Source organism: Hypanus sabinus, chromosome 9 (assembly GCF_030144855.1).
Source record: "Hypanus sabinus isolate sHypSab1 chromosome 9, sHypSab1.hap1, whole genome shotgun sequence".
NCBI lineage: Eukaryota > Metazoa > Chordata > Chondrichthyes > Myliobatiformes > Dasyatidae > Hypanus > Hypanus sabinus.
Window position 1 is genome coordinate 119003764 of NC_082714.1, and position 27569 is coordinate 119031332.

Here is a 27569-nt window from a genome sequence, read left to right on the forward strand (position 1 = left end):
TACATTGTGATAAGTTAGTACTTTTATTGAGAATGGGGATTGTGCAGGTGAACCAGGATAGACTCCGTCAGCATATGATAATGCATTCAAAATAAAAAACTTGAATTTGAATGTGAAGGATAAATCTTGTTTTTTTTGTCATACAGGATTTCGGATCTAAATGTTTCACAAACATTTCAAAAATTAAAGTGTGAAATCACTGTAACAAATAAATAACGAGTGCAAGCAAGTATAAAAAGATTTTCCATCAAGTAAATGGAGCCGTAGATCAAAAATGTTAAAAGATTGTTCCATAATAATTAACAAAATGATAACTTTTTTCTTAAATTGGCATTTCCTAAAACAAACTGCAACAGCTGACCATCCAAAAAGTTAATCATTCAACTGAATGAGATGTGACTTGTGATAGTAAAGAGCTCAGTTGTCATCTGCTTCAAGGTTAATGTTGTTTCCAAATTTTGCATAGAGCTGAACTTTAAGATCAGATAACACCTGCTGAATGGCTTCCACACGAGACTGCAAACCCTGGATCTCATCTTGAAGACTTTGCTGAAAAATAAAGTAGAAACTTATCAGGGTACAGTTAAGCTAATGGATATACAATAATAATTTCACTTGTGGATTATTTAAATGTCTGAAACAGAACTGGACAATTTATTAACATTGGGTGTACTGAGTCACTTTACAATCAAAACAAACAAGATGAGCTGGTAGGGTCAAAGACAAAGTGGATTTTCTGTTAGCCAGGCAGTACCATCCTTTGCATGATATGAGCTGTCAGCATCTCAAACCATCACTGCTTCTTTATTCTGGTATTTTGCCTGTGTAAAGAAAATAATTGACAAGACAGTCATGTATATAGCAGAAACAGGCACTTCTGTTTACACTGTCTGTGAACATCAAGTAATCCCATTTACCAGCACTTCATCCATAGCCATCACCATGTTGTTGATTTAGGTGCTCAACTAAATATTTAAATATCGTTGGAGTACCCACCTTCATCACCCCATCAGACAGAACATTCCAGATTCTAACCATCTGACTTTCATAAACATTCACTGATGTTCAAAACTATTAAAAATCAAGTTTATTATTAAAACATGTGCATATAATTATCTTAATATTTAAGTTACCAACATATTTTTAGCTAATTATATTACTTTGAATTTAGCACTCTTCCTCATGATCCTACACATTCCAACAAAGTAATGCAGTCAGGAAACTCCCAGTGAGCACTCCTCAGGAAGTTTGGGCAATTTGTGCAACATTGCAAAAATTCCCAATGCCTCTGAAAGAAAGTACATTTCTCAGAAAGCAATTGTCACAAAACATAATATCCAGTTAGCAGTGCATTTCAATTTCCTGCTTCAGCCTCCTGTCACAAGTCACCATTTAAATCACACTATACACTCATTAAGACAACGCTGCTGCAAAACTAACTAGCTTTTTTAATGAGCAAACATGAGGAAATCTGCAGATGCTGGAAATTCAAACAACACACAGAAAATGCTGGTAGAACACAGCAGGCCAGGCAGCATCTATAGGGAGAAACACTGTCAACGTTTCAGGCCAGGACCCTTCGTCAGAACTGATTTTCCCTGACGAAGGGTCCCGGCCTGAAACGTCGACAGTGCTTCTCCCTATAGATGCTGCCTGGCCTACTGTGTTCTACCAGCATTTTGTGTGTATTAGTTTTTTTTTAATACCTAGCCCTTTTTAGACTGAACGAGAGAAATAGAACCAGACTGGAGAGATCCACTGTGATTTTCACTAACTTAGTTTCTGGCTGGATATTTTCTTCCATCAATATGTTATTCCTTCTTGGACACGTGTCTCAGTTTCATGATCTGCTCTGGGTCTTAAATGGGTAACCTTTTGCCATGCAGCAGATTGATACTCTTCAATTGCACTTTAGGTCAGGATAACTCCCAAATTCATACCTCCCCCCAAATGAACTTGCTTAATACAGACTTAGTTCAAATAAAATAACATTAAAATAAGTACATTTATTTGCATTGTTATATCCAATTCCTCAAGGTTGTCATAACCGGGGGGGGGGGGGGGGGGGGGCAGATAGTGGGGATCAGCTCCTACCTATTAAATGCTCCCAATGGTGTGCGTCTCAAATAGCCTCCAGCAACCAAGGCCAGCTCCAGGCCTTTACATGTGGCTTAGCTACTCGGCCTGTTGGAACAGTTTCTATTGACAGAAGAAGGGGCATAGGTGGGTTAGTGACACCTTAAAACTAGTCGCTTTGGACAGATGGGACTCGTCAGCCACGTTTGACAACTTATCTGGGAGAAGGAAAACTGATCTCAAACCTCCGTTGCCCTGCAGCTATACCTACTCATGGGAAAGGCTTTGGGAGTAAATCCCAAGGGAAAATCCAAAGCTGGAATTCCTAATACAGTCCTATATGGAGTTTAACGCTGACTGGCAATTCTCATGACAGAACTGATGCCAAACTACATTGCATTTGCTTTGGATTCTTCAGATTCATGGAGAAGGAGAGGCTGCTGCTTGGGCAAAAGCTTGGTCACCAAATTGTGCTCTCCTGCCTTGTGTATCACATAGACAGATAGGACACAACATTCATGGTTGACCTCAACCAACCGAGCGCCTCAGTTATATCCAACTATCCTCCCCCAGAAAACCTAACAAAAGCTTGTTTTATTCTTGGCTTATAGTTCTCAAATTACTGAGAAGAGTATAAGAGAACAACTGGTAAAAATTGAATGGGAAACTGAATTAAAAAGCAGGCACAAACAAAGCATAAACAAACTCCAAAAGGACAACAATCAGTATACCTAATGAAGTGATGCGTACAAATTATGGCTAAGCATTTGGTTCATCAGTTAGCAGTTTTGGTAGCCAACTAAAATACCCATTGTATTTATTACAGTTTTAAAGCAATTAACAATTTTTAACATAATTAAAATTGTAAACTAAATAGTCAAGGAAGTAAATTCTTGATTATCACTATAGTTCCAGGCAAAATGTTGTGAGAATATACAAATAAACAAAATGAATATGTAGGTAAAGAAATGCTCAGGAAAGAAGAGTTCCACTTCATTTAATAATTGTAACAATATTAAGAGGCATCATCAAAATCTGCCTGGGAATTTCAGGGCTGAAGTTGGGAAACACATCAATGTACAAAGAATGCTGAAGGTTTGGTCTGTACTCAAGAAGTCATCATTTAACAGGTAGATGTTCTAAGTAAGAAAGTTTCTAGCAATTTTTTTGCCCTGTTAGTACATAGCCAGTGTGTTGATAATGGATCCAGAGATAGTGAAATGCTCCAGTGTCCCTGATAACTACATCTGCAAGAAGTGAATTGAGCTGTACTTCCTTAGAAACCATGTTAAGGAACTGAAGCTGCAGCTCGATAATCTTCAGCTCATACTGGAAAATGAGGAGGCGATAGAAAGGAAATAGCCACCCCTAAGTTCCAGGAGGCAGGTACCTGGGTGACAGTCAGGAGAGAAAATGGAATGCACAGACAGTGCAGAGCACCACTAAGGCTGTTCCACTCAGTAATAAGTATACTGCTGTGAATAGCTTTGTGGTGGTGGGGGGGGGGGGGGGGGGGGGAGAGGACTTACCGGAGGATGTCACACCGAACAGGTCTCTGGCACTGAGTCCGGCTCTGTGGTTCAGAATGGAAGGGGAGAGAAGGACGCAGAAGTGATAGGCGAATCCATAATTGCCGGTGGACAGTGTTAGAATGTTTATTTGTGACCTTAGCTCTTTGAGGCATCAGTGAGGAGAGCCTTGTGTGAGAGAAAGCAGAAAAGCTGTAGGTAACATTTTTTTTCTCCAATTGTTTTCCTTCTTTATATTTGCACAGTTAGAACAGTAGGAATGCCAGTCAGGACAGTTGAATGTTCCTCTCGTGGTATGTGGGAAGGCAGGGAGATGTCCAGTGTCCCTGATGACTTCCCTTGTGAGAACTGCATCCAGCTACAGCTTCGGACACTCTACATTCAGGAGTTGGAGCTGGAACCGGATGAACTCGTGGCTGAGAAAAGGCCATAGAGGCCATAGTTGGGAGCTTAACATCGAAGAATATACTTTGTATCAAAAGGACAGGCAGGAAAGTATAGGTGGTGGTGTGGCTTTGTTGGTAAGAGATAGAATTACTTCTTCAGAAAGAGATGACACAGGGTCAGAAAATGTTTAATATCTGTGTGTGGAGTTAAGAAACTGCAATGATAAAAAAAATTATGGGAATCATATACAGGCCTCTAAATAGTAGCCAAGATGTTGGGTTGGGATTGCAAAGGGAGCTAAAAAAGGCATGTAATAAGGGCAATGTCAAAATTGTAATAGGGGACTTAAATACGCACGGGGATTTTGAAAATCAGGTTGGTATCAGATTGCAAGAGAGGGAATTTGTTGAAAGCCTACAAGATGGCTTTTTAGAGTAGCTTGTGCTTGAGCTTTATAGGGGAAAGGCTATCTTAGATTGGGTGGTGTGTAACAACCCACATCTTATTAGGAAGCTTAATATAAAGGAACTCTTAGGTAGCGGTGATCACAATATGATTAAATTCATACTGCAATTTAAGAAGAAGCATAAGTCACATGTCTGAGAATCACAATGGAATAAAGGGAATTACAAGGGCATAAGCGAGGAGCTTGTCCAGGTGGATTGGAGGAGGATACTGGCGGGGAAGAGGGCAGAACAGAGGTGGCTGAAGTTTCTGGAAATGGTTCACAAAGCACAGGATATATATGTCCCACAGAAGAGGTAGCTGACAAGGGAATTTAAAGACTGTATAAAAGCCAAAGAAAGGGCATATAAGGTAGAAAAAGTGAGTGGGAAGTTGGATGATTGGAAAGCTTTAAAATCCAACAAAAGGTAACTAAAAAAGCTCTAAGAAGGGAAAAGATGAAATATGAGGGCAAACTAACCAATATAATAAAGCAGGACACCAAAAGTTGGAAAATGTTGCTGGTGAGGTACTAATGAGGGACAATGAAATGGCAGATGGACTTAATGAGTACTTTGCATCAATCTTCACCGTGGAAGACATTAACTGTGTGCCAGAGGTCCGCGTCAGGGAGCAGGGGTGAGTGCCATTGCTATTACGAAGGAAGAAGCAGTTGACAAACTCAAAGGTCTTAAGATCGATAAGTTACTTGGACCAGATGGACGACATCCCAAGGTCCTGAGGGAGGTTGCTGAAGACGCAATGGGTACATTGGTCATGATCTTTCAAGAATCTGTTGATTCTGACATCGTCCCGGATGACTGGAAAATTGCAAATGTCACTCTATTCTTTAAGAAGGGAGGAAGGGACACAAGACATTATACAAAGGACGTTTCACATTATGGATCATATACAAAAAAAATCGAAGCAATAATAATAAGCGTGGATGCTGAAAAGGCATTTGATTCGGTTAATTGGAATTTTCTTTACAGAGTTTTACATAGATTTGGTTTCCAAGACACAATTATTAAAACTATACAGACACTATATGACAATCTTCCTGCTAGGATTAAAATCAATGGATATTTATCAAATAGTCTTACCCTAGAAAGGGGCACGAGACAAGGTTGTGCATGGTCACCACTACCCTTTGCATTATATCTGGAACCATTAGCTCAATACATCAAACAAAATGAAGATATCAGGGGAATTACTATTAAAGGGACAGAGCATAAATTGGCTTGTTATGCGGATGACATTTTGATCTATCTAGGGCAACCAACATACTCTTTACCTAAATTGATGCAGTCCTTTGAACAATATGGTCAATTATCAGGATACAAGATCAACACAGATAAAACCCAATTACTTTCATATTACTATAGCCCACCAAGAGAAATTGAAAGTAGATATCCCTGGGCATGGCACACAGAGTCTTTCAAATATTTGGGCATCATTATACCCAAAGATTTGGCAAAATTATCAGAATGTAATTATCAGCCTTTATGAGGATGTTAGGAGAATTCAGGGTGACTTGGATAGGCTGGGTGAGTGGGCAGATACTTGGCAGATGACGTTTAATGTGAATAGATGTGAGGTTTTCCACTTTGGGAGTAAGAACAGGAAGGCAGATTATTATCTGAACGGTGTAGAGTTAGGTAAGGGAGAAATACAAAGAGATCTAGGAGTCCTTGTTCATCAGTCATTGAAGGTGAATGAGCAAGTGCAGCAGGCAGTGAAGAAGACTAATGGAATGTTGGCCTTTATTACAAAGGGAATTGAGTACAAGAGCAAGGAAATCCTCTTGCATTTGTACAGAGCCCTAGTGAGACCACACCTGGAGTATTGTGCACAGTTTTGGTCTCCAGGGTTAAGGAAGGACATCCTGACTGTAGAGGAAGAGCAGCGTAGATTCATGAGGTTAATTCCTGGGATATCAGGACTGTCTTACGCAGAGAGGTTAGAGAGACTGGGCTTGTACACGCTGGAATTAAGGAGATTGAGAGGGGATCTGATTGAAACATATAAGATTATTAAGGGATTGGACAAGATAGAGGCAGGAAATATGTTCCAGATGCTGGGAGAGTCCAGTACCAGAGGGCATGGTTTGAGAATAAGGGGTAGGTCATTTAGGACAGAGTTAAGGAAAAACTTCTTCTTCCAGAGAGTTGTAGGGGTCTGGAATGCACTGCCTCGGAAGGTAGTGGAGGCCAATTCTCTGGATGCTTTCAAGAAGGAGCTAGATAGGTATCTTATGGATAGGGGAATCAAGGGATATGGGGACAAGGCAGGAACCGGGTATTGATAGTAGATGATCAGCCATGATCTCAGAATGGCGGTGCAGGCTCGAAGGGCTGAATGGTCTACTTCTGCACCTATTGTCTATTGTCTATATAAAAAATTAAGGAAGATATGGCAAGATGGAACCTGATTCCTTTTTTCAGTCTCAGTTCAAGGATTGAGTCTATTAAAATGAATATACTGCCCAGACTGTTATATCTCTTTCAGACCCTACCAATAGAGATTAATCAAAATCAATTCAATGAATGGAACAAGATGTTATCGAGGTATATTTGGCAGAGTAAAAGGCCTAGAGCTCGTCTCAAAACTTAGCAATTAGCAAAGGAAAAGGGGGGGATGGGGCCTACCTTCTCTTAGAGATTATTATTTTGCAGCACAGTTGGGAGCTGTGATATGCTGGTGCAACCCATTATACGACGCTCAATGGAAAAACATTGAGGAGCAGGTACTTCCCATCCCCATACAAGCAATTTTGGCTGATAACAACCTGCAAAGGTACATAAATACTATTGATAACCCATGGGTGAAATTGACTCTTAAAATATGGAAAACTACTATAAAAGAATATAATCTAGAGGGAGATATTGCAATTCTTAAATGGTGTGCATATGACTCTGATTTTACACCAAATAAATTGGATGCTAGATTTAAGGACTGGACAGCTAAAGGAATAACAGTTCTTTGCAACATAATGAAAGAAGGAACACTGTTCAGTTTTGAAATGCTTAAAGAGAAACACTTATTAGAAAAAACAAGACTTTTATCAGTATTTACAGATGCGACAATATGTTAATAAGACACTTAAAAATGTAACCAAGGCAAATACATGCTTGATAGAGCTATTTGGAAAAGCATATAATTCAGATAATGGTAGTAGAATCATTTCAAGCATGTATAAGGAGTTGTCAAATCTTAAAACACATTTGACTTCATACATTAAAACAAAATGGGAAAAGGAAGGAGGAATAATTACATCTGAGGAAGAACGGACAATAATATGGAGGTATCAATGGAAGTGTACCAGTTCACAGAAATGGAGGGAGCTTGGATAGAAAAACTTGATAAGATATTTTATTACACTCTCTCAGAAATCCCATTATGATAGTAACCTCCCTGTTTGCTGGAGAAATTGTGGAAATCAAAATGCAAATCATTATCATATTTTTTGGGACTGCCCTGTAATCAAAAACTATTGGAGGGGGATACACAATGCCCTACAAGACATCTTTAAATGTGAAATACCCTTAGAGAGTAAGACCATATATTTTGGATATATACCTCAAGAATGGGTGAAAAGAGATAAATATTTAATAAATATACTGTTGGTGGCTGTTAGAAAGACTCTTACTAGGAAATGGTTATCACAGGAGAGCCCAACTTTAAATATATGGATGAAATTACAATGGACATTTACAAAATGGAGAAGATAACAACATCTGTTAATCATAAGTTGGAACAATTTGATTCGTACTGGGAAAAATGGTTTAACTACATAATGCCTCATAGGCCTGATTTTATTCTCACAAATCAATGAATATGTTGTAAAAAAAAAAATCACTCCCTACTTGTACATAGTTTTTTTTCCTTTTGCTTGTTTTTTCTTTCCACTCTTTTCTGTAAGTGTATACCTCGGATAAATATTTTGTGGAGATTTGTGATATATATGATTAGATGATATATATGTACAATGTCTGAAATAAATCTTATGGAAATGTTTGTTTGATGATGAACTTCAGTAAAAAAAATAAATTATAAAAAAAAAGGGAGGAAGGCAAAAGAAAGGAAATTATTGGCTAGTTAGCCTAACCTGAATGGTTGAGAAAGTATTGGAGACTAAAGTGTTGGAGTCTATTATTAAGGATGAGTTTCCAGGGTGCTTGAAGACTAATGATAAAATAAGTCTAAGTCAGCATGGTTTCTGAAAAGGGAAATCTTGCCTGACAAACCTGCTAGAGTTCTTTGAGGAAGTAACAAGCAGAGTGGACAAAAAGGGATACAGTAGATGTCATTAACTTGGATTTTCAGAAGCTGCTTAACAAGATAAAATCCTATGGCATCACAAGATACTGGCATGAATAGAGAAATAACTGACAGGTAGGAGGCAGTGAGTGGGAGTAAAGGGGGCCTTTTCTGGTTGGCTGCCAGTGACTAGTAGTGTTTCTCAAGGTTCAGTATTGGGGCAACTACTTTGACATTGTTCGTCAATGATTTAGATAATGGAATTGATGACTTTTTGGCAAAGTTTGCAGATGATACAAAGATAGGTAGGGAGGTAGATAGTGCTGTGGAAGCTATACGATTGCAACAGGAATTAGACAAATTGGAAGAATGGACAAAAAAGTAGCAGATGGAATACAGTGTTGGGAAATGTATAATAATGCATTTTGTTAAAATAAATAATGATGCAGACTATTATCTAAGAACCTAAGGTCCACAAGAATGATTCTGGGAATGAAGGGATTAACATATGAAGAGCATTTGGCAGCTGTGGGCTTGTACTCTCTGGAATTTAGAGAATACAGGGGAGCACATTAAAACCTACTGAATGTTGAAATGACCAGAGGAGGTGGATGCAGAAAGGATGCTTCCTCTGGTGAGTTATCCAGAACTAGAGGACACAGCCTCAAAACTGAGGGGTGACCTTTTAGAACAGCGGTAAGGAGGATTTTTTTTGCCATAGAGTAATAATCTGTGGAATGGTTTGCCACAAACTGCAGTGCAGGCCAAGTCCGTGGGTATATTTAAAGAGGAGGTTGATAATTTCCTGATTGGTCGGGGCATCAAAGGACATGGTGAGAAGGCAGGTGTATGGGGTTGTGAGGGATCTGGGATCAGCCATGATGGATAGGTGGAGCAGACTCGATGGTCTGAGGGGGTGACGGATAGGACATCTATGTTGCAAATAGGTTCGGACAGAATGAAAATGAAAGTAAGTTTTCCAGTGAAGTATCCACTAAATAAGAATAATGTAACGAAAAGAATAGAATGCAAGGATGACCCTTGCATGAATCCAGAAAAATGCACGTAAGTGGGGAAAAAAGATATTGCTGGAAATGTTGGTCAGAGTTGAATACATAAGAACTGAGTAAAAAGAGACAATCTTACAATACTGGATAGAAGATAAATGCTTCTCATTTCTTTGAAGAAACGGCTATCAATTGCCTTAAAAGATTTCAAGCAGCGGAATTCATCAAATCAAATGGCCAGGAAGAAAAAAGGTGGGGACAGAAAACAAACGAGAAGCAGGAAGAGATTAAGCAAAACCAACTGAGTAGATAGCTCATCTTAATTGCAAACAAATCCACCACATGTTCATGTTGGTATTAGAAATAAATGAAAAGGCAATAAAGCAAATTTATGAGATTTAGACTGAAGAAAGTCATCCCAGGATGATTGTTAAAGAAATTATAATTTTTTTTAAAGCAAAAAAAGTTAACAGCTTCATGTAGAGAAACTGAAACTGTACAAACAATTAAAATTTCATTCAATAAGACACTTCACTAATCACACTATTCAAACAATGCTATTTTTTGATCCAGTTCCAAATCCCTCACACTCTCTCAATTTAACATCAGTTTCTGTCCTTTGAGCTCGAAGATAGATACATATTTGAAGGATAATGCTGAGAAGCACTAATGATTTCAAAGCTGAGCAGGTAACTGAGAAAACCTACAGCTACAGAAATATAAATGCATCATCTTGAAATCAAACAAACCTAATGTTCCCCAAAACAAAAAAAAATCAATCTAATTTTCCTATGCAATATGTTGCAACTGCAACAGAAAATTACTTATTTAGTACAATATTTCTGAGATATTTATTTTCAATTACATAAACAGCTTGATAAAATTTCATATCTATACTTAAAACTTTATAAAAGATGTCATTCAGCACACCATCAATTTTTTGGCACCATGCCTGTTCCATATGTATAATCTTTCTAATTTCATTTTCACTGAGAGTAGCTTATTTTGCAATTACAGTGCCTATAAAAAGTATTCACCCCCCTTGGACATGTTCATGTTTTACTGTTTTACAACACTGAACCACAGTAGATTTAATTTGACTATTTTGACACTGTTCAACAGAAAAAGACTCTTTTGTGTCAAAGTGAAAACAGATCTCTACAAAGTGATCTAAATTATTTACAAATATAAAAGAGAAAATAATTTATTACATAAGTATTGTTTCTCTTCAAGTCAGTATTTAGTAGATGCACCTTTGGCAGCAATTATGCGTGGATAAGTCCCTATCAGCTTTGCACATCTGGACACTGCAATTTTTCCCCACCCTTTACAAAACTGCTCAAGCTCTGTCAGATTGCATGGAGAACATGAGTGAACAGCCCTTTTCAAATCCAGCCACAAATTCTCAATTGGATTGAGGTCTGGACTAGGACATTAACTTTGTTGTTTCTCAGCCATTCCTGTGTAGCTTTGGCTCTATGCTTGAGGGTCATTTTTCTTGCTGGAAAACAGATCTTCTCCCAAGTTGCAGTTCTTTTGCAGACTACATCGGGTTTTTCTTGAGGATTACTGCATTCATTTTACCCTCTACCTTCATAAGCCTTCCAGAGCCTGCTGCAGTGAAGCAACCACACCACATGTTGCAGCCACCACCATGCTTCATGGTAGGTATGGTGCGTTTTTGATGATGTGCAATCTTTGGCTTATGCCAAACACAGCATTTAATCTGGTGGCCAAAAAGCTGAATTTTGGCTTCATCAGACCATAGATCCTTTTTCCAGCAGACTTTAGTCTCCCACATGCCTTCTAGCAAACTCTAGCTGAGATTTCATGTGAGGATTTTATTCAATAGTGACTTTCTCTTTGCCCCTCTCCCATAAAACTGTGACTGCTGAAGCACCCAGGCAACTGTTGTATGTTCAGTCTCTCCTACCTCAGCCACCGAAGCTTGTAACTCCTCCAGAGCTGTCATAGGTCTCTTGGTGGCCTTCCTTACTAGTTCATTTCTTGCATGGTCACTCAGTTTTTGAGGACGGCCTGCTCTAGGCCGATTTACAGCTGTGCCAAATTCTTTACACTTCTTGATGATTGAATTAACAGTACAGTTGGCCCTCCTTATCCGCGGGGGATTGGTTCCAGGAGCCCCCGCGGATACTGAAGTCCATTATATAAAGTGCTGTAATATTTGCATATAACCTACGCACATCCTCCCATATACTTTACATCGTCTCTAGGTTACTTATAATACCTAATACAATGGAAATGCCATGTAAATACTTGTTACACTGTCTTATTGACAAGAAAAAAAGACTGTGCATGTTCCTCCCGCTCACAACGTAAGCAGTGAATGAACGAGACACAAGGCAAACAATGATCAAACAACGAGTACAATTTGTAATAACTGTACAGTAGTTGTTACACTGTCTTATTTATGTAATGAGGATGCTTTGGAGGAGGCTCAATAATACTAAAGTCAGGAACTGTGGAGGTTGAGGGCTGAGGATCTTCAAGCATTGAACGTCAAGACTTCAGAACTGAAGATGCTTTAGTTAGAAACATTGTTATAGGAAGCGGTCTCTTTTTCTTTGCATCATCAAACAAATCTTGTAATGGTTGCAGGCATGTTGTTATCCCTCGGGTGACATGGAAGCTTTGTTCCATCGAAGGGTCATAGTTGAGGATCATATCCTTTAACACTTGCACCTGGTGAAAAACTGCTGCAAATTTTTCAATTGTCCAAATTGATGGCTCTGCCTCCTCTAAATCTTCATCATCATCTGTAGAGGTTTTCAGCAGATCTTCAAGTTCTTCGTTGGTAAGGGATTCTCTATGTTCTTCTACAAACGGTTTGTATGTGTTCCTTGACGTCGTTCTCAATCATATCAGAGAAGTCTTCCCTGCCAACTTCCCTTGCAACATTCAGGATATCCCTGACTTCTGCATCAATAATGGGGAAGCCCCTAAAATCATTGACTGCCTCACTCCATAGTGGATTCCAACATGCATTCATTGTCTCGGGCTTTATGGCGTCTACAGCCTATGCAATAAGCACAACTGCATCTGCAATTGTGAATTTCTTCCATAAATCCATGATGCTGCAGTCAGGGTTAGCATCAAGGGCAGCACAAATCCTCCCAACGCTAATACTGGATATACCTGTTGCAACTTACATAGTAAGAGAACTTCCAATTTTTTTCGATCCCGATCCACTAACCTACAGACATCCTCCGTATACTTTAATCATCTCTAGATTACTTATAGCACCTAATACAATGTAAATGCTATGTAAACTAGTTGTCATACTGCATTGTTTAGGGAATAATGACAAGAGAAAAAAAACTGTACATGCTCGAACAACAAGTGCTGGAAGACCACTTTCAGGTTTTCTCATTTCACGGTTGGTTGAATTCGCGCACGTGGAACTCGTGGATAAGGAGGGCTGACTGTAATAAGTAAAGAAGTAAATCAATTACGTATATTGAATAGATTTTTTTAAATGTGTAAAAAAAAACAGAAATACTGTATCTTAAAAAAAGCGAGGTAGTGTCCAAAGCTTCAATGTTCATTTAGGAATCGGATGGCAGAGGGGAAGAAACTGTTTCTGAATCGCTGAGTGTGTGCCTTCAGGCTTCTGTATTTCCTACCCGATGGTAGCAGTGAGAAAAGGGCATGCCCTGGGTGCTGGGGAACCTTAATAATGGACGCTGCCTTTCTGAGACACCGCTTTCTAAAGATGTCCTGGGTACCTTGTAGGCTGGTGCCCAAGATGGAGCTGATTAGATTTACAACCCTCTGCAGCTTCTTTCGGTCTTATGCAGTAGCCCCTCTATACCAGACAGTGATGCAGCCTGTCAGAATGCTCTCCATGGTACAACTATAGAAGTTTTTGAGTGTAATTGTTGACATGACAAATCTCTTCAAACTCCTAATAAAGTATAGCTGCTGTCTTCCTTCTTTATGACTACATCGAGATTTTGGGACCAGGTTAGGTCCTCAGAGATCTTGACACTTGAGGAACTTGAAACTGCTCACTCTCTCCACTTCTGATCCCTCTATGAGGATTGTTGTGTTCTTCAGCTTACCCTTCCTGAAGTCCACAATCAGCTCTATTGTCTTACTGACATTGAGTGCCAGGTTGTTGCTGCGGCACCATTAAAAGTAGAGCCGTGGGCTAAGCACACACCTAAGGTGTGCCAGTGTTGATCATCAGCGAGGAGGATATGTTATCACCAATCTGCACAGACTGTGGTCTTCTGATTAGCAAGTCGAGGATCCAATTGAAAAGGGTGGCACAGAGACCCAGGTTCTACACTTCTCAATCAGGATTGTGGGATGGATGGTATTAAATGCTGAGCTATAGTCGATGAACAGCATCCTGATGTAAGTGTTTGTGCTGTCCAGGTGGTCTAAAGCTGTGCAGAGAGCCATTGAGATTGTGTCTGCCGTTGACCTATTGTGATGATAGGCAAATTGCAATGGGTCGAAGTCCTTGCTGAGGCAGGAGTTCAGTCTAGTCATAACTGTAGAGTTGCTGTGCTCCTGATATCGCCTCCAACCTCATTTGACATTGCCTCTTCGCCCTTGAAATAGCCCTCCACAAATCATACCTGGTTTTCTGGTACAGGCCTGGGTTGCCAGATTTGAATCACTAATGCTAGAGAATGGGATTGGGGATTTCTAGGCAAGTCCTTTGCAGTGGGGCAGGAGATCTCCACTCATTTCACTGCTATTTATTTGCATCTATTAAATAGCTATCTTGTTTGCCTACTTCACAATACCAGCAGCAGTTTAAGCAGAGCATACATAAACGACTTTGAGAAATTTGGATAAAATGCAAATCTTTTACTTAGCCTTATTTTTCTCTTAAGCTATCGTCTAAAATGAAGGTGAACATGTAGTTTAGCTATTAAAAAATGTTTTATGAAAACTTTCAGAAAAAACATCTGAAACTCAGTCCAATTTTAACTGCAAATTTAAGCACTTACCTAGTTCAGCCTTGTTGTATTACAGATTTACAATAATTACAAAGGCATTAATTTTACCTTTAGTCCAAATGCAGTAAGATTGAGACATCTGGAATATTTATTACCTTTGCAGCTTCCAGCATTTCCTGTGTTTCATCCTGGGAGTGGCTAATAAATACTTCTCCAATTTGATAAGGCACCAACACAGCATCTTCATCAAGCATCATGATATCATCCGAAGCATCTTCTAGATTCTGTAACTGTTTCTAATTTAATCACAAAAAGGATTAGTGGCAATTAAAGTAAAACATGTACAATTATTGCACATCTAGACTACTGAAGGCGTGAGTGTATTTCTATTGTATTTTCTTTGCATTAAATCTTGCCTCAAAATAATTGACACTTAAGGCATAGTTGATTTCCTTTTGTAAATTTACCAGTGCAGCAGCATACAGTTAGAAAGATCTGCAGCTTAGGTTGGGCAGCTGAGCTACCCTTTTTAGTAGAAAAACATTTACAGAAAAAAAATACACAATTTGAATTGATAAATTCTATGCAAGTCCAAAGATAATTTTAATTATTTATAGTGGAATATTCAATCACCTTACTTGTTATCAAGTGATCCTGACCTAGTATAGTGGAGACAAATGTGGAGAAGATTCTTCTTTAAATAAAACACAAGCAGTTTTGTGTTCCTTCTGGCACATTCTTCCAAATTCACTATAACACACCACTGATGAAGGAGGCTGAATACAGGCATTTGTCAATGCCACTTGCAAGCTTACACCAAAATGAATGCAATTCTCAACTGCATATTGGGCACAGCCATTAGGATGCCTCCTTCAATAAAACTCAATGATACAATTCAATGACCTGGACCCAATTGCGTCATTGGACCTCATTATACCTCCCAACCCCACTCCACCACCCCCACCCCTCCTTGACTGAAAGTGCAGGTTTTGAGTTAAAAATGAATGTTTCAAGTTTCCAAATGCAATTCATCTTGTAGTTTCCACTACAGTTTTATAGACAGAAATCAATACAGTTATACCGACATAGGATTGAAAGGTGTAGACTCGTGGGTAGAGCTAAGAAACTGCAAGGGTAAAAAGATCCTCATGGGAATTTACACAGACCTCCAAATAGTAGCAAAGATATGGTCTACAAATTACAACAGGAGAAAGGAAATGCATGTTAAAAGGGCAATGTTATAAAAGTCATGGGGAATTCCAATATACAGTTAGATTGGGAAAATCAGGTTGGTGCTGGATTCCAAGAAGGGGATTTTCTAGAATGGCTACAAGATGGCTTTTTAGATCAGCTCATGGTTGAGCCCACTAGGGGATCAACTATTCTAGACTGGGTGGTATGCAATGAACCGGAATTGATTGGAGAACTTGAAGTAAATGTAACATTAAGGGAGTGATCATGATATGATAAAATTCACCCTGCAATTTGAAAAGGAGAAGCTAACATCAGATGTGTTGGTATTACAGTGGAATAAAGCGACAAGAGAGGAGCTGACCAAAATTGTTTGGGAGGGAACACTAGCACGGATGACAACAGAACAACAATGGCTGGAGTTTCTGGGGACAGTTAAGAAGTGCAGAATAGTAACATCCCAAAGAAGAAATATTCTCAAGGCAGGACGATGCAACTGTAGCTGACAGGAGAAGTCAAAGCCAATGTGAACACCAAAGAGAGGGCACATAATAGAGCAAAAAGTTAGTGGGAGGTTAGAGGATTGGCAACTGACAAAGTCATAAGTAAGGAAAAGATGCAATACAAAGGTAACCTGATTTTATTCTCACAAATCAATGAATCTGTTGTAAAAAATATCACTCCCTACTAGTACATAGTTCTTTCCTTTTGTTTTTTTCTTTCCACTCTTTTCTATAAGTGTATACCTCAGATAAATACTTTGTGGAGATTTGTGATATATATGATTATATGATATATATGTACAATGTCTGAAATACATCTTATGGAAATGTTTGTTTGATGATGAACTTAAATAAAAAAAAATTACAAAGGTAAACTAGAGGATACCAGAAGTTTCTTCACATATATGAAGAGTAAAACAGGTGAGTAGATATCGGATCACTGGAAACTGATGCTGGAGAGGTAGTAATGAGGACAAAGAAATGGCAGAGGAACTGAGTAAATATTTTGCATCAGTCTTCACCGTGGAAAACGCTAGCAATGCGCTTGAAGTTCGAAAGTGTCAGGAGGCAGAAGTTACTGGGGAGAAGGTGCTTGGGAAACTGAAAGATATGAAGGTAGATAAGTTACATGTACCAGATGGTGTACACCTAGGGTTCTGAAAGGGGAGGCTCAGAGAATATGGAGGCATTAGTAATGATCTTTCAAGAATCAATGGATTCTGGCATGGTTCTGGAGGGCTGGAAAATAGCAAAAATTTCACATCACTCTTCAAGAAGGGAGAGAAGCAAAAGGGAGGAAATTAGAGGCCAGTTAATCTGACCTCAGTGGTTGGGAAGACATTGGAATTGATTGTTAAGGATGTGGTTTGAGGGTACTTAGAGGCCAAAGTCAGCATGGTTTCCTTACGGGAAAATCTTTCCTGAGAACTCCTTTGGAATTCTTTGAAGAAGTAACAAGCAGGATAGGCAAAGGAGATGTAGTGTATAGGGATTTTCAGAAGGCCTTTGACAAGATGCCACACAAGGCTGCTTCTCAATTAAGAGCCCATGTTATTATAGGGAAGATACTAGCATGGATAGAGCATTGACTGATTGGCAGGAGGCAAAGAATGGGAATAAAGGGAGGCTTTTCTGGTGGCTAGCAGTGACTGGTGGTGTTCCACAGGGATCTGTGTTGGGAACACTTCTTTTCGTGTTATATGTTAATGATTTACCTGATGGAATTGATGGCTTTGTGGCTAAGTTTGTGTATGAGAAAAAAATAGGTGGAGAGGCGAGTAGTGTTGGAGGAGTAGATAGGCTACAAAGGACTTAGACAGATTAGGAGAATGGGCATGGAACTGGCAGATAGAATACAGTGTCAGGATGTGTATGATCATGCACTTTGCTAGAAGAAATAAAAGTGTAGACTATTTTTGAAATTGAGAGAAAATTCAAAGATATGAGGTGCAAGGAACTTGGGAGTCCTCATGCAGGATTCTCTAAAAGTTAATTTATAGGTTGAGTCAGTGGTGAGGAAGGCAACTGCAATGTTAGCATTCATTTCAAGAGGACTAGAATATAAAAGCAAGGATATAATGTTGAGGTTTTATAAGGTACTGGTGAGGCTTCAGTTGAAGTATTGTGAGCAGTTTTGGGCCCCTTAACAAAGAAAGGATGTGCTCACATTGGAGAGGGTCCCAAGGAGGTTCACAAAATGATTCCAGGATTGAAAGGCTCATCAAGGGGGGTGCATTAGATGGCTCTGGACCAGTACTCAATAGTATTCAGAAGACTGAAGGGGATTTCACTGAAACCTATCGAATGCGGAAAGACCTCAATAAAGTGGATGTTTCCTATAGTAAAGATATTCTAAGACCAGAGGACACAGCATCAGAATAGAGGGACTTCCATTTAGATCACAGATGACGAGGAATCCCTTTAGCCAAAGAGTGGTGATTCTGAGGACTTGTTGCCACAAGCGGCTGTGGAGACCAAGTCACTGGGTATCTTAAGCCGGAGGTCAATATATTCTTGATCAGTCAGGGCATGAAGGCATTTGGGGATAAGGCAGGAGATTGGGATTGAGAAGGAAATGCATAAATCAGAGCAGACTTGATAAGCCAAATGGCCTAATTGTGCTCCTATATCTTATGGTCTTATAGTATTTACACACAAAGGTACTCAGAACAATTCAGCTGGAACGTTTGAGCCAAATAACAAAGACTGAGGCAATACATATACAGTAGTATTTAAATTATCTTCATAGTTGAATATAATGAAACTCCACATTTACCTTTTTCAGTTCTATTTCTTCCCTAAGTTCTATGAGCTTGTTATTATTTCTTGCAAATTTGTTAATCTTCTGTTGGTCTTCAAATGTAACATTAACATCTTCTACTGCCTATAAACAAAATGTATTTTCTTGGTTAATTTATACACACGTTTCACTTAAACATTACTCTAGATTTAAGTAACCAGGAGATCTACACTGCTATATCAGTATTTATTGGGAAATTTCTGTCAAGTATAATCTTAAGGCAAGCCAATGAATTGTCAAAAATATACATTTGCAGTGTTGGATAACTTATAGCATCTTTCCACTTTTGTGCTAGCGTGAAATCATATGACCTACAAACTGAAGGAGCCTTAAAACTAAATTCTTCTTTAATTACTAAACCTGAAGTATCACAAGCTTTCATTATTTCAAGCTGCAGGAGCTTCCACATCCAATATGCATGCTTTTTGCAGAGATTGTTTCTGTTGTGCACTGTGGAATGTCCAATTGCTCACTGCAAATGAAAGGGTCAGTTATTTGAAACTGCAAATTTACAGACGATGGAAAATCCTTAAATCTTAGTCTTGCAGACAGTCAACAAAAACATTTTCAGCATAGTAATGAAGCCAAAAGCATCTGTAACACAATTACAAATACCTTAAGTATAAATACAATTGACTGTTTTTGAGGTAGGGACTAGATTACTTCAGTCAAGATGAGAATGATGTTTGCAAACTGCACAGTTATGTGATGCTGTAAGTAAGATTTTTAATCTTGCAAGAAGTCCAGATGGATATTCAATAAGTTAGAGAAATTGAAACATGGGCCATGAAAATTCTCATTACTTCCAAACAACAAAGCAGGACATTCAGCCCATCAATCCATGCCAGCTCTCAGAGAAATATTATAAATCCCATTCCTCTACTTATTTCCTTGCAAGTTATTCTCTCTCAGATATTCATGAAATCCTTTCAAATACATCTATCACCCAGCAGCACTACTGGTAAGTTACAGTAGTCAATTAACAAACCAACTTACATGTCTTTGTCACAGGGGAAGAAACCTAAACACGTAAAAGAAGCCCAACGGGTTATAAGCAGAACAAATTCCATGCTTTCTGGATCACTGGTGCTCGGAAGCAGGAGCACTACCTACTGTATCACTGTGCCACCCATAAAGTTTGGTTAAGGAGTTTAAAAGATTCTTGATCTGAAGTGTAATACATCATGCTTATTTCACTGTAACTTTAATGACAGCAACCTGTGCCACCAACATGGTACCACTAGTTCTCAAAAATTATGTCTACTTGGTAATTCTGAGGTCTTGTTTACGAAGTAGTCAATGCATCAGTAAATTTAGTTACTGAATTAAATTTACATAATTCTAAAATTCATCAATTGCTGTAAAAGTGGAGGATCTTTCTCAAAACTAGACACTGCATCTTAAAAGCATTCATTTATGATGTAAAATGAGAAAAATAAATCACTTTTGAAATGGATCTGAACCTAAATACTTGTAAATGCAGACCAAACAATACTTCTTGGTCTGTACCGGATTGATAAAAGTTCAGCACTACTATCAGAACCAAGGGCTTACATAATATTGATCCGGAACTTGGAAATGAAAGAATGCATTCCAATTTCCAAGACAGCAATCTCTGAGAACTATCAGTACTCAGCTTGGTAACATTTTTCACTAATTGCATCTTGCCTCTGAATTTTCTCCACTTCCCAACTAGGCACCAATCATTATGCTTTCCTCCCCACATTCTGTTAAAGGCCTGAGTCCTCACTCTACCACAATGTGTAATCCTCTTCACACCTCTTAACAGGAGCTAATAGGGTCTGCAAAATTTCTCCATTTTGTATTCCAATTTAATGGAAACCATCCCAATATTTTTCCCTTTGAGAAGGAAAATGAACAATGGGGGGGGGGGGGGGGGTGAAAATGAAAAAAGTACAGTAATTTAAAACTTATTGAGCAAAGAGCTCCTCCAATTTATCAGCATGAAATTCTACTACTTTGTGTTTACTTTATGGATCAGATGATTCACTGACCATGACTAACAATGTCCTTCAGAACTTTGGGTTATTACTTAATGGATCTTATCTGTGATATGCTTAATAAGCATTTAATACACAAAGACAGCAGCATGCTTGAACATTTAACAGTACAGTATATAAACTGGCCCTTCAACTCATGATGACTGTACTCACCATAATGCTAGTTTAGCGCAACCCATCTACTTATGATCTATATTCCTTCATCCCTTGAAAGTTCTAAATGCCTCTTTCAAGTTTCTATCATATTTGCTCCCATCACCTTCTAAGGCAGTGCATTCCATGCACCTATCACTCTTTGTAAAAATTTGCCTTGGAAATCTCCTTTCTCACCTTCCATCTATGCCCTCCAGAACTTGAATGTTTCACTCTGGGAAAAATGGACTATATCTATGTTACTCGAGTGAATCTGCAGATGCTGGAAATAAATAAAAACACAAAATGCTGGCAGAACTCAGCAGGCCAGACAGCATCTGTGGGAGCAGGTAGTGACGACGTTTCGGGCCAAAACCTTCAAGGGTTTCGGCCCGAAACATCGTCACTACCTCCTCCCACAGATGCTGTCTGACCTGCTGAGTTCTGCCAGCATTTTGTGTTTATATCTATGTTACTTGTGTTTTTCATAATTTTATATACTTCTATCAAGTTGCCCCTCAGCTTCCGATGCTTTAGAGAAAACAGTCCAACTTTGTCCAACTTCCCCTTATTGCTAACACTCTGTAACCCATGCAACATCCTGGTGAATCTCATCTGCACTTACTTTAAAGCATTCACATTCTTCCTGTCCTGTGACAACCAGAAAAGCACACAGCAGTACAAATAAGGTCTAACTAAAATATTATACAGCTGCACAGTTGATTGCCCATTTGTGCAAACAATGAGTGTGCTTCATTTAAAAAATATTACTCTTCAACATATTCTAGCTACTTTTATCTATTTTTCCCCACCATATCAACAACGGAAAAAGTTTTTTAAAATACTTTTTTAACTTGGTTCCTGTTTCATTTACTCCCAAAATGACAGGGCACCTTTTATTTCGGATTCAGATTCAGTTTAGTTTATTGTCGTTTAGAAACCACAAATGCAATGCAGTTAAAAAATGAGACAACATTCCTCCAGAATGATATCACAAAAACATATGACAAAACAGACTACACCAAAAAATCCACATGACGTTTGGCAATCCCCAATCCAGAGTTCGGAGAGGCTGCTGCATATTAATATCGCGCTACCATCTTAGCGCGTTCCCCATAAAGGAGGTCCAAAATCCACCAGACAAAACAAGACCAAAAGCTAAAGCTACAAGACCTGTACAAAACCACAGTTACAACAGTGCAAACAACAGCAGAATTGATAAAAAAAAAACAGACCATGGGCACAGTAAAAATAGTCCAAAGATGTTAAAGGACTATAAGTTCAAAAGAAATCACCACACAGATTCCACAGGTCCCCAGGCTCCCGACAGACTCAGAATCCCACGCCAGCGGCAGAAGGGAATACCCCCGCTATGGAATTCCACAGTGCCACCCGACTCAGCCTCACAGACACAGCACACATCGAAATCGACCTGACCGCAGCAGACTCCGAGTCCATCGGACCTCTGAGCCGACGACCATCCCCTCCAGCACAGCTTCTCCAAGTAGCATCCTCTGCCGAGCGTATTAAGACAGCCCCACCAACGGCCATCGGCAACGCTACCCCGAGGACTGGGGGTTTGTTCTTCTCAGCAGAGTCCCAGACCTCACAGCAGCAGCAGCAACAAAGAAGATCTGCCTGGAGATTTCCCAATGTTCCTCCATGCTCCCACGTTTGTTTTCAATCGATAATGATTGCACACGGCACCCACTTCACAAATAACAGATAATCAACTTCGGAGTGGCCGCTGCAAGCTGCGTCGTGCTGCCATCTTGAATTTGGGGTTGTTGTTGGGACCCTGCATCTTATCAGGGTTGATAGACCAACCTTTCCCCCTGCAATCCAGAGCCTGTCTCACTGCCTCCTGCAAGGATCCCTGTAGTAGCACATCGTCTATGTAGTGGGATCAAACTATATTCCCTGCAGGTCTCAGGCAATTATGTCACTGCACAAGGTGGGAACGAAAGGCAGCAAAAGGTGAACTGCTGACCCTCCCAAGTAAAAGCGAACTGGCACGGTGACTCCAGACTTAGGGCGGTGGAGAAGAGGTCATTGGCCAAATCCAATACTGCTTACTAATACTTCCCTTCCTTGCCCCTGTCCTCAGTAAAGGTCAGTACATGTAGAGCAGCTGCTATGAGGGGCAGTGCATAGTTGTTCAACTGTCTACAGCCAATGGCCACATGCCAGGTGCCATCTCCCTTCCACACGAGGCTATTGTACGGGGAGGTTGCAGGGCTGATGATCCCCTTCTACAACAGGTCCTCCATTGTATCCCTTGATCTCCGTGGAGCCTCCCAGGACCCTGGACTGCTTCTTGTTAACCACCTTGGTCGGTGGTGGGGGTAGGGTCACCAAAAGCTCCCATATGGCCAATCCCAGTAGTACTCATGCTGCTCCAGAGACAAAACAACCCTTACTTGTCTGCAGCAGTCTACTCCTCAGTATATTCATGCCCAAAATGCATTTATGGGAGGCTGCTAAGTCATGGGTTCAATGGCCACCAGCAAGATAACCTCCCTTAGAGAAGTGTGCCCCCTAACCCCTCTATGGTAGCCCTGGATCTCGCTAGCTATCAGGTTTACCCAGAATGACAGTGTGCTTGGCACCAGTGCCATCCATCACTGCATATGCCCCTTCCCCCAATGTACTGCAATGGGTAGTAATAAGGCCTTGTTACCCTTGACTGGGATAAGGTCACCAAGCATACCTGCTGGGAGACCTTCATCCCTATGCAAGTGGGTGGGAGGCCAACACCTACCACCTGACCCTTGCTGCTGATCAAGGTTCACCAGTGCCGTTTACAGAACCTCCAGCGAGGGATACAAGGAACGTGAAGAATGTGAGGAATCCTGTGGAGGACAGAAGAAACCCTTATCAGGGGAGGACATCTCTCTTCAGGGCCTCCTTGCACCTCTTCCCTTGACAGCGGTCCCTCTATAAGGCATGGAGGATGGGAGGGAGAACCCGATCTACTTTCTCCCTTAGGATCCCGGGTCTCAGCAACACCAAGAACATTTCCTTTGGGTCAGGTGGGACCCTCCACCCCCAGGCTGTTTGTCTAACTTGCACCCCAACCATGGAGACCTTTTCACAAATACCCTAATCCCTCAGACGACCTGACGGCGGCACCTACAACACACCCTATTGCCAGTCCCAATAAGAGCAGTACCATTCCCTTTAAGTGGGGAGTAGCTGCTTTAGCTAACCCCAACCATGGCTGATGTTAACCTATGACCCTCTAGCAGGTTGTTGCTACACTGAATGATCCCTGTGCTAAGGGCTTACTGGCAAAGAGCTCTAGTCCCTTCCTCCACTGTGATTCACTCCTCCCGGGGCTTCAAATCCCACTTGAACAGTGACAATCACCCTCTGACTCTGCTCTATAGCAACTCACCACCCTTGTGGGAATCAGGTTGCACTCTCAGAGTATTTTAATCGCATTATGAGACGGCAGCCCCCCTCCAAGACACCCATCCCCCTGTTGGATAAACTCACTCCAGCATCCCCCATATTGCAAATCCTTGGCAACTACGTGAGCAGAGGCTCCCCTGGCTTCTGTCTGTACCTGTCTCCCAACTCCACCAGATTCTTAGCAAAAAGCTCTCTGATAATAGTAGTTTTGGTGAGACTCACTGTGTTATGCTCCCCAGGTCCCTCTCTACCAGCCTGCTGCTCTTCCCCACCCTGCTCCACGGAGGCCAGAGGGGCTATGAGCCAGCAACCCCTCAGTAGATCTGGCCTATACGGGTACAGCTGCAAAGGAGGGAGGGTGCTCACTTACAGGGACATCACTGAGGTTATCTAACCTCTCTTCTCCATCATCACCATCTAAACAAATGTCACCATCCCTATGTCAGGGTTACCTCTCTGCAACATCAGGGCTCATTAGCTCTGTAGGCAGCCACTAATTGCTGCACCTTTACTCGACAACAGGCCAACTCTGTACTCCCATTCTCCAACTCTTTAGCCCAAACCTGTGCTGACTGGGCAGTCTGCCCCATGCCCAAGCTCCCCATCTTATTCTCCTTCTGCAAGACTGAATCAAAAAGTTCAAAGTAAATTTACTATCAAAGTACATAAAATTCACCATATACAACCCTGAGATTTGTTTCCTCACAGGCATACACAGCAAACCCAAGAAATATAATAGAATCAATGAAAGCAGCACCCAACAGAACCAATAGACAACCAGTGCGCAAAAGGACAACAAACTGTGTTTAACAATTTTAACAAAAAAATTAATAATAATGAACAAATAAAATCGAGAAGTATGAGAAGAGTCCTTGAAAGTGGATGTAGAAGCAGTTCAGAGATGGGGCAAACGAAGATGAATTAAGTTACTCCCACTGGTTCAAGAGTCTGACAGTTGAGGGGTTATAACTGTTCCTGAACCTGGTGTTTACTATGGGTTTACTGTGGGTTTACTGTGGCTGCCAACATCCAGAAAGCACTCCTCTGGCTCCCCTACCTCATTAAATACAGAAATGATGTGGTGTCTCATTTTCACCTCATGGGAGGCCCTTTTGTCTGACCAGTCTATTGGTGGACTACGCCCGTCAAAAGGTTGGCGAGACTCTCACATCCTGCATTGTTGTTGGTCTTCCCCAGGCCCTGGCACTCCTCACATGGGTTGTTTTCACTCTTATTTCTGCCTTTCAGCATATTAATCTTCCATTCAATCACCAAACACTGCTCACAGTGCTAATTGTTGCGTGAAATCAGGTTCACAGGTCTGGTTAGTGGGGGCGGAAGACACTCACTACCAGCAAGTAAGTTAACTATTTATTTACAGGACAAGACAGCAGACACTAATTTACACCCAGTTACAAATACTCAGGCTCTCTCTGTTGAGCACACTTCCACTGTTCTCGCAACACTAGTCTCAACCCCCAGTCTGTCGGTAAACCCCTGAAACAAAAGAGACCAGCTGCTTGCAGGAAACCAGATATATACTCCACTGTAGTGCCAGTGGAAGGACTGCAATGCTCCTTAAATGGGCCAGTTCCTAGCTAGCACATGGGAGTGTCTTTCAATGAACAGGTAAGACTGCGACTTACTGCAACAGTACTTCATCAGCAGTTGACATAATGAAGGTTTCTGCTTTAAATTCAACCTCTCACTTCCATCTGCAACGACTGAGAGCAAAAACTCATTCCAGTATCAGTGCAAATAATTGTTCTACAGCAGAAGCTTCATTTAAAATTGAGTGGTAGAATCTGGGAGACATTGATCAGAATGTATGGAGAAGAAAAATGCCATTCCTGTAGAATTCATGTTACAAGCTGTTTGATGGTTAATATGTACTTAATAGACTTAAAAGTTCTATTTCTGTGCTGTGTGACTCTATCCAATAACTTGCAGTTTTCATTTTGTTTAAACGCTTTTTCATCAGACACAGTGGTATGCCATTAGTGTGCCATCCCAGATCTCCGTTTTGTCATGGTGCTGTTGATCCTGGTGCCGAAACACTCATAAGCGAATGTCTTCTTGTACTTGAAACAGACTTCCATTCAATGTATTCGGTAGTGTACCAGGACCCTGGTCCTGATGTAGCAAGGAAAAGATGATTCACTGTCCAACAACTTAGTGTGAAGTGAAGCACTTCAGGAATTTACAGAGGCTGTCTGCAAAAGCGAGTGTACGGCTAGCAAGGCAGATGATGCAGTTACTGTGGCTCGATCAGCAGCATGAGCGCAGGCCATTAAGCCAACACTTCAGTACTGAGTGACTGCATTATCCACTCTTCATGCTCTGCACTAACCTTGGCAAATTCCTGTTCTCTCTATCCCTCTCTTCACCTCTGATTTTTTTGTCCTTTCTACCCTACCTCTGTGTTCCCATGCCTTCCCTCTACTTCCCCTTCCATTTCTCTTTCATTTCCCCTCTCCTATTCTCTCTCCGTCTACTCCATCGCCATACCCTTTCCTGTTTCCCCCTCTCCCCCATACTCTCTCTACTCATTCTATCCCAGACTGTGGTGTTTCCACTCCCTCGTGTTCCCACTTTCCATTCTCCCTTCCCCGTGTTCTCCTCCTACTTTCCCCCCCATCTCCCTCTCTCTAAACCTCATTCTTCCCCTCATGTCTCTCCCTTCGCCCCTCCTCTCCTCCATGACCCGTTTCCTTCTCTTTCTCTCTTCTCCTTCCCCGTTCTCCCTCACGCCTCTTCCTCCTTCCCAGAACAGACTCACCGTTCTCTTCATGGTGGCGGCCATCTCCGGACTCTACCATTCCTACCCCTCGCCCTTCACTTCACTCCGGCAGTCCCGCTACTGCCCCGAGACGAAGTTCTAACTCCAGGACAAAATTTATGTTTAAAAAAAGCGGCAGATAAATATGCAGTGAAGCTCCCCGAAACCAAGACGAAACTTAAATTTTACTTCATAATAAAAAGTGGTATATTCTACTTAAAGGGATCGCCATTTAAGGGGTATTTATGGCGACATAAATTGGGCCTCACAGCGCCGCTCCAGGCCATTTCAACAATAGCAGCAAGAGTTGTTGGGACATGGATCATTAAATTTCTCATCTCTTAGATGTTATTAGACTTTTAAACGCTTCTTTTTTTGACCGTGACACAAGCAATAAATAATTTAAGTAATTTCATCTATCATTTCAGATGAGTGAATGAATGTTTGTTATCCCTGTAACTTCATTCTGCAAATTTGTTCTTTTGCATTTATCAAAGCAACTCAAGTTAAAATTACCTAAAGAGCTACCAGTGCAGCTACTTACTTGAATAAAACCAAATTAGAACAACTTCCAATTTTTAATTAGTACAAGT

General features: G+C 40.6%; 1 protein-coding gene across 1 annotated transcript; it reads right to left on the bottom strand.

The window, feature by feature from the left end:
* Positions 1 to 27104, bottom strand: pfdn4 (prefoldin subunit 4). The gene is made up of 4 exons (XM_059980466.1): positions 26977 to 27104; positions 18607 to 18714; positions 14793 to 14933; positions 1 to 549 (listed from the first exon to the last, which is right to left on the bottom strand). The coding sequence occupies exons 1-4, from the start codon at positions 26998 to 27000 to the stop codon at positions 418 to 420; spliced, it is 405 nt and encodes a 134-aa protein (XP_059836449.1). The 5' UTR covers positions 27001 to 27104; the 3' UTR covers positions 1 to 417.
* Positions 27105 to 27569: the final 465 nt, after the last annotated feature.

Excerpts from the sequence above, each read along its gene's own strand:
- pfdn4 (XM_059980466.1), bottom strand. The coding sequence starts at position 27,000 with ATGGCCGCCACCATGAAGAGAACG. Across the intron at positions 18,715-26,976 it reads CCGCCACCATGAAGAGAACG|GCAGTAGAAGATGTTAATGT; the intron begins GTGAGTCTGTTC and ends TTTTGTTTATAG. Across the intron at positions 14,934-18,606 it reads AAGAAATAGAACTGAAAAAG|AAACAGTTACAGAATCTAGA; the intron begins GTAAATGTGGAG and ends TGATTAAATTAG.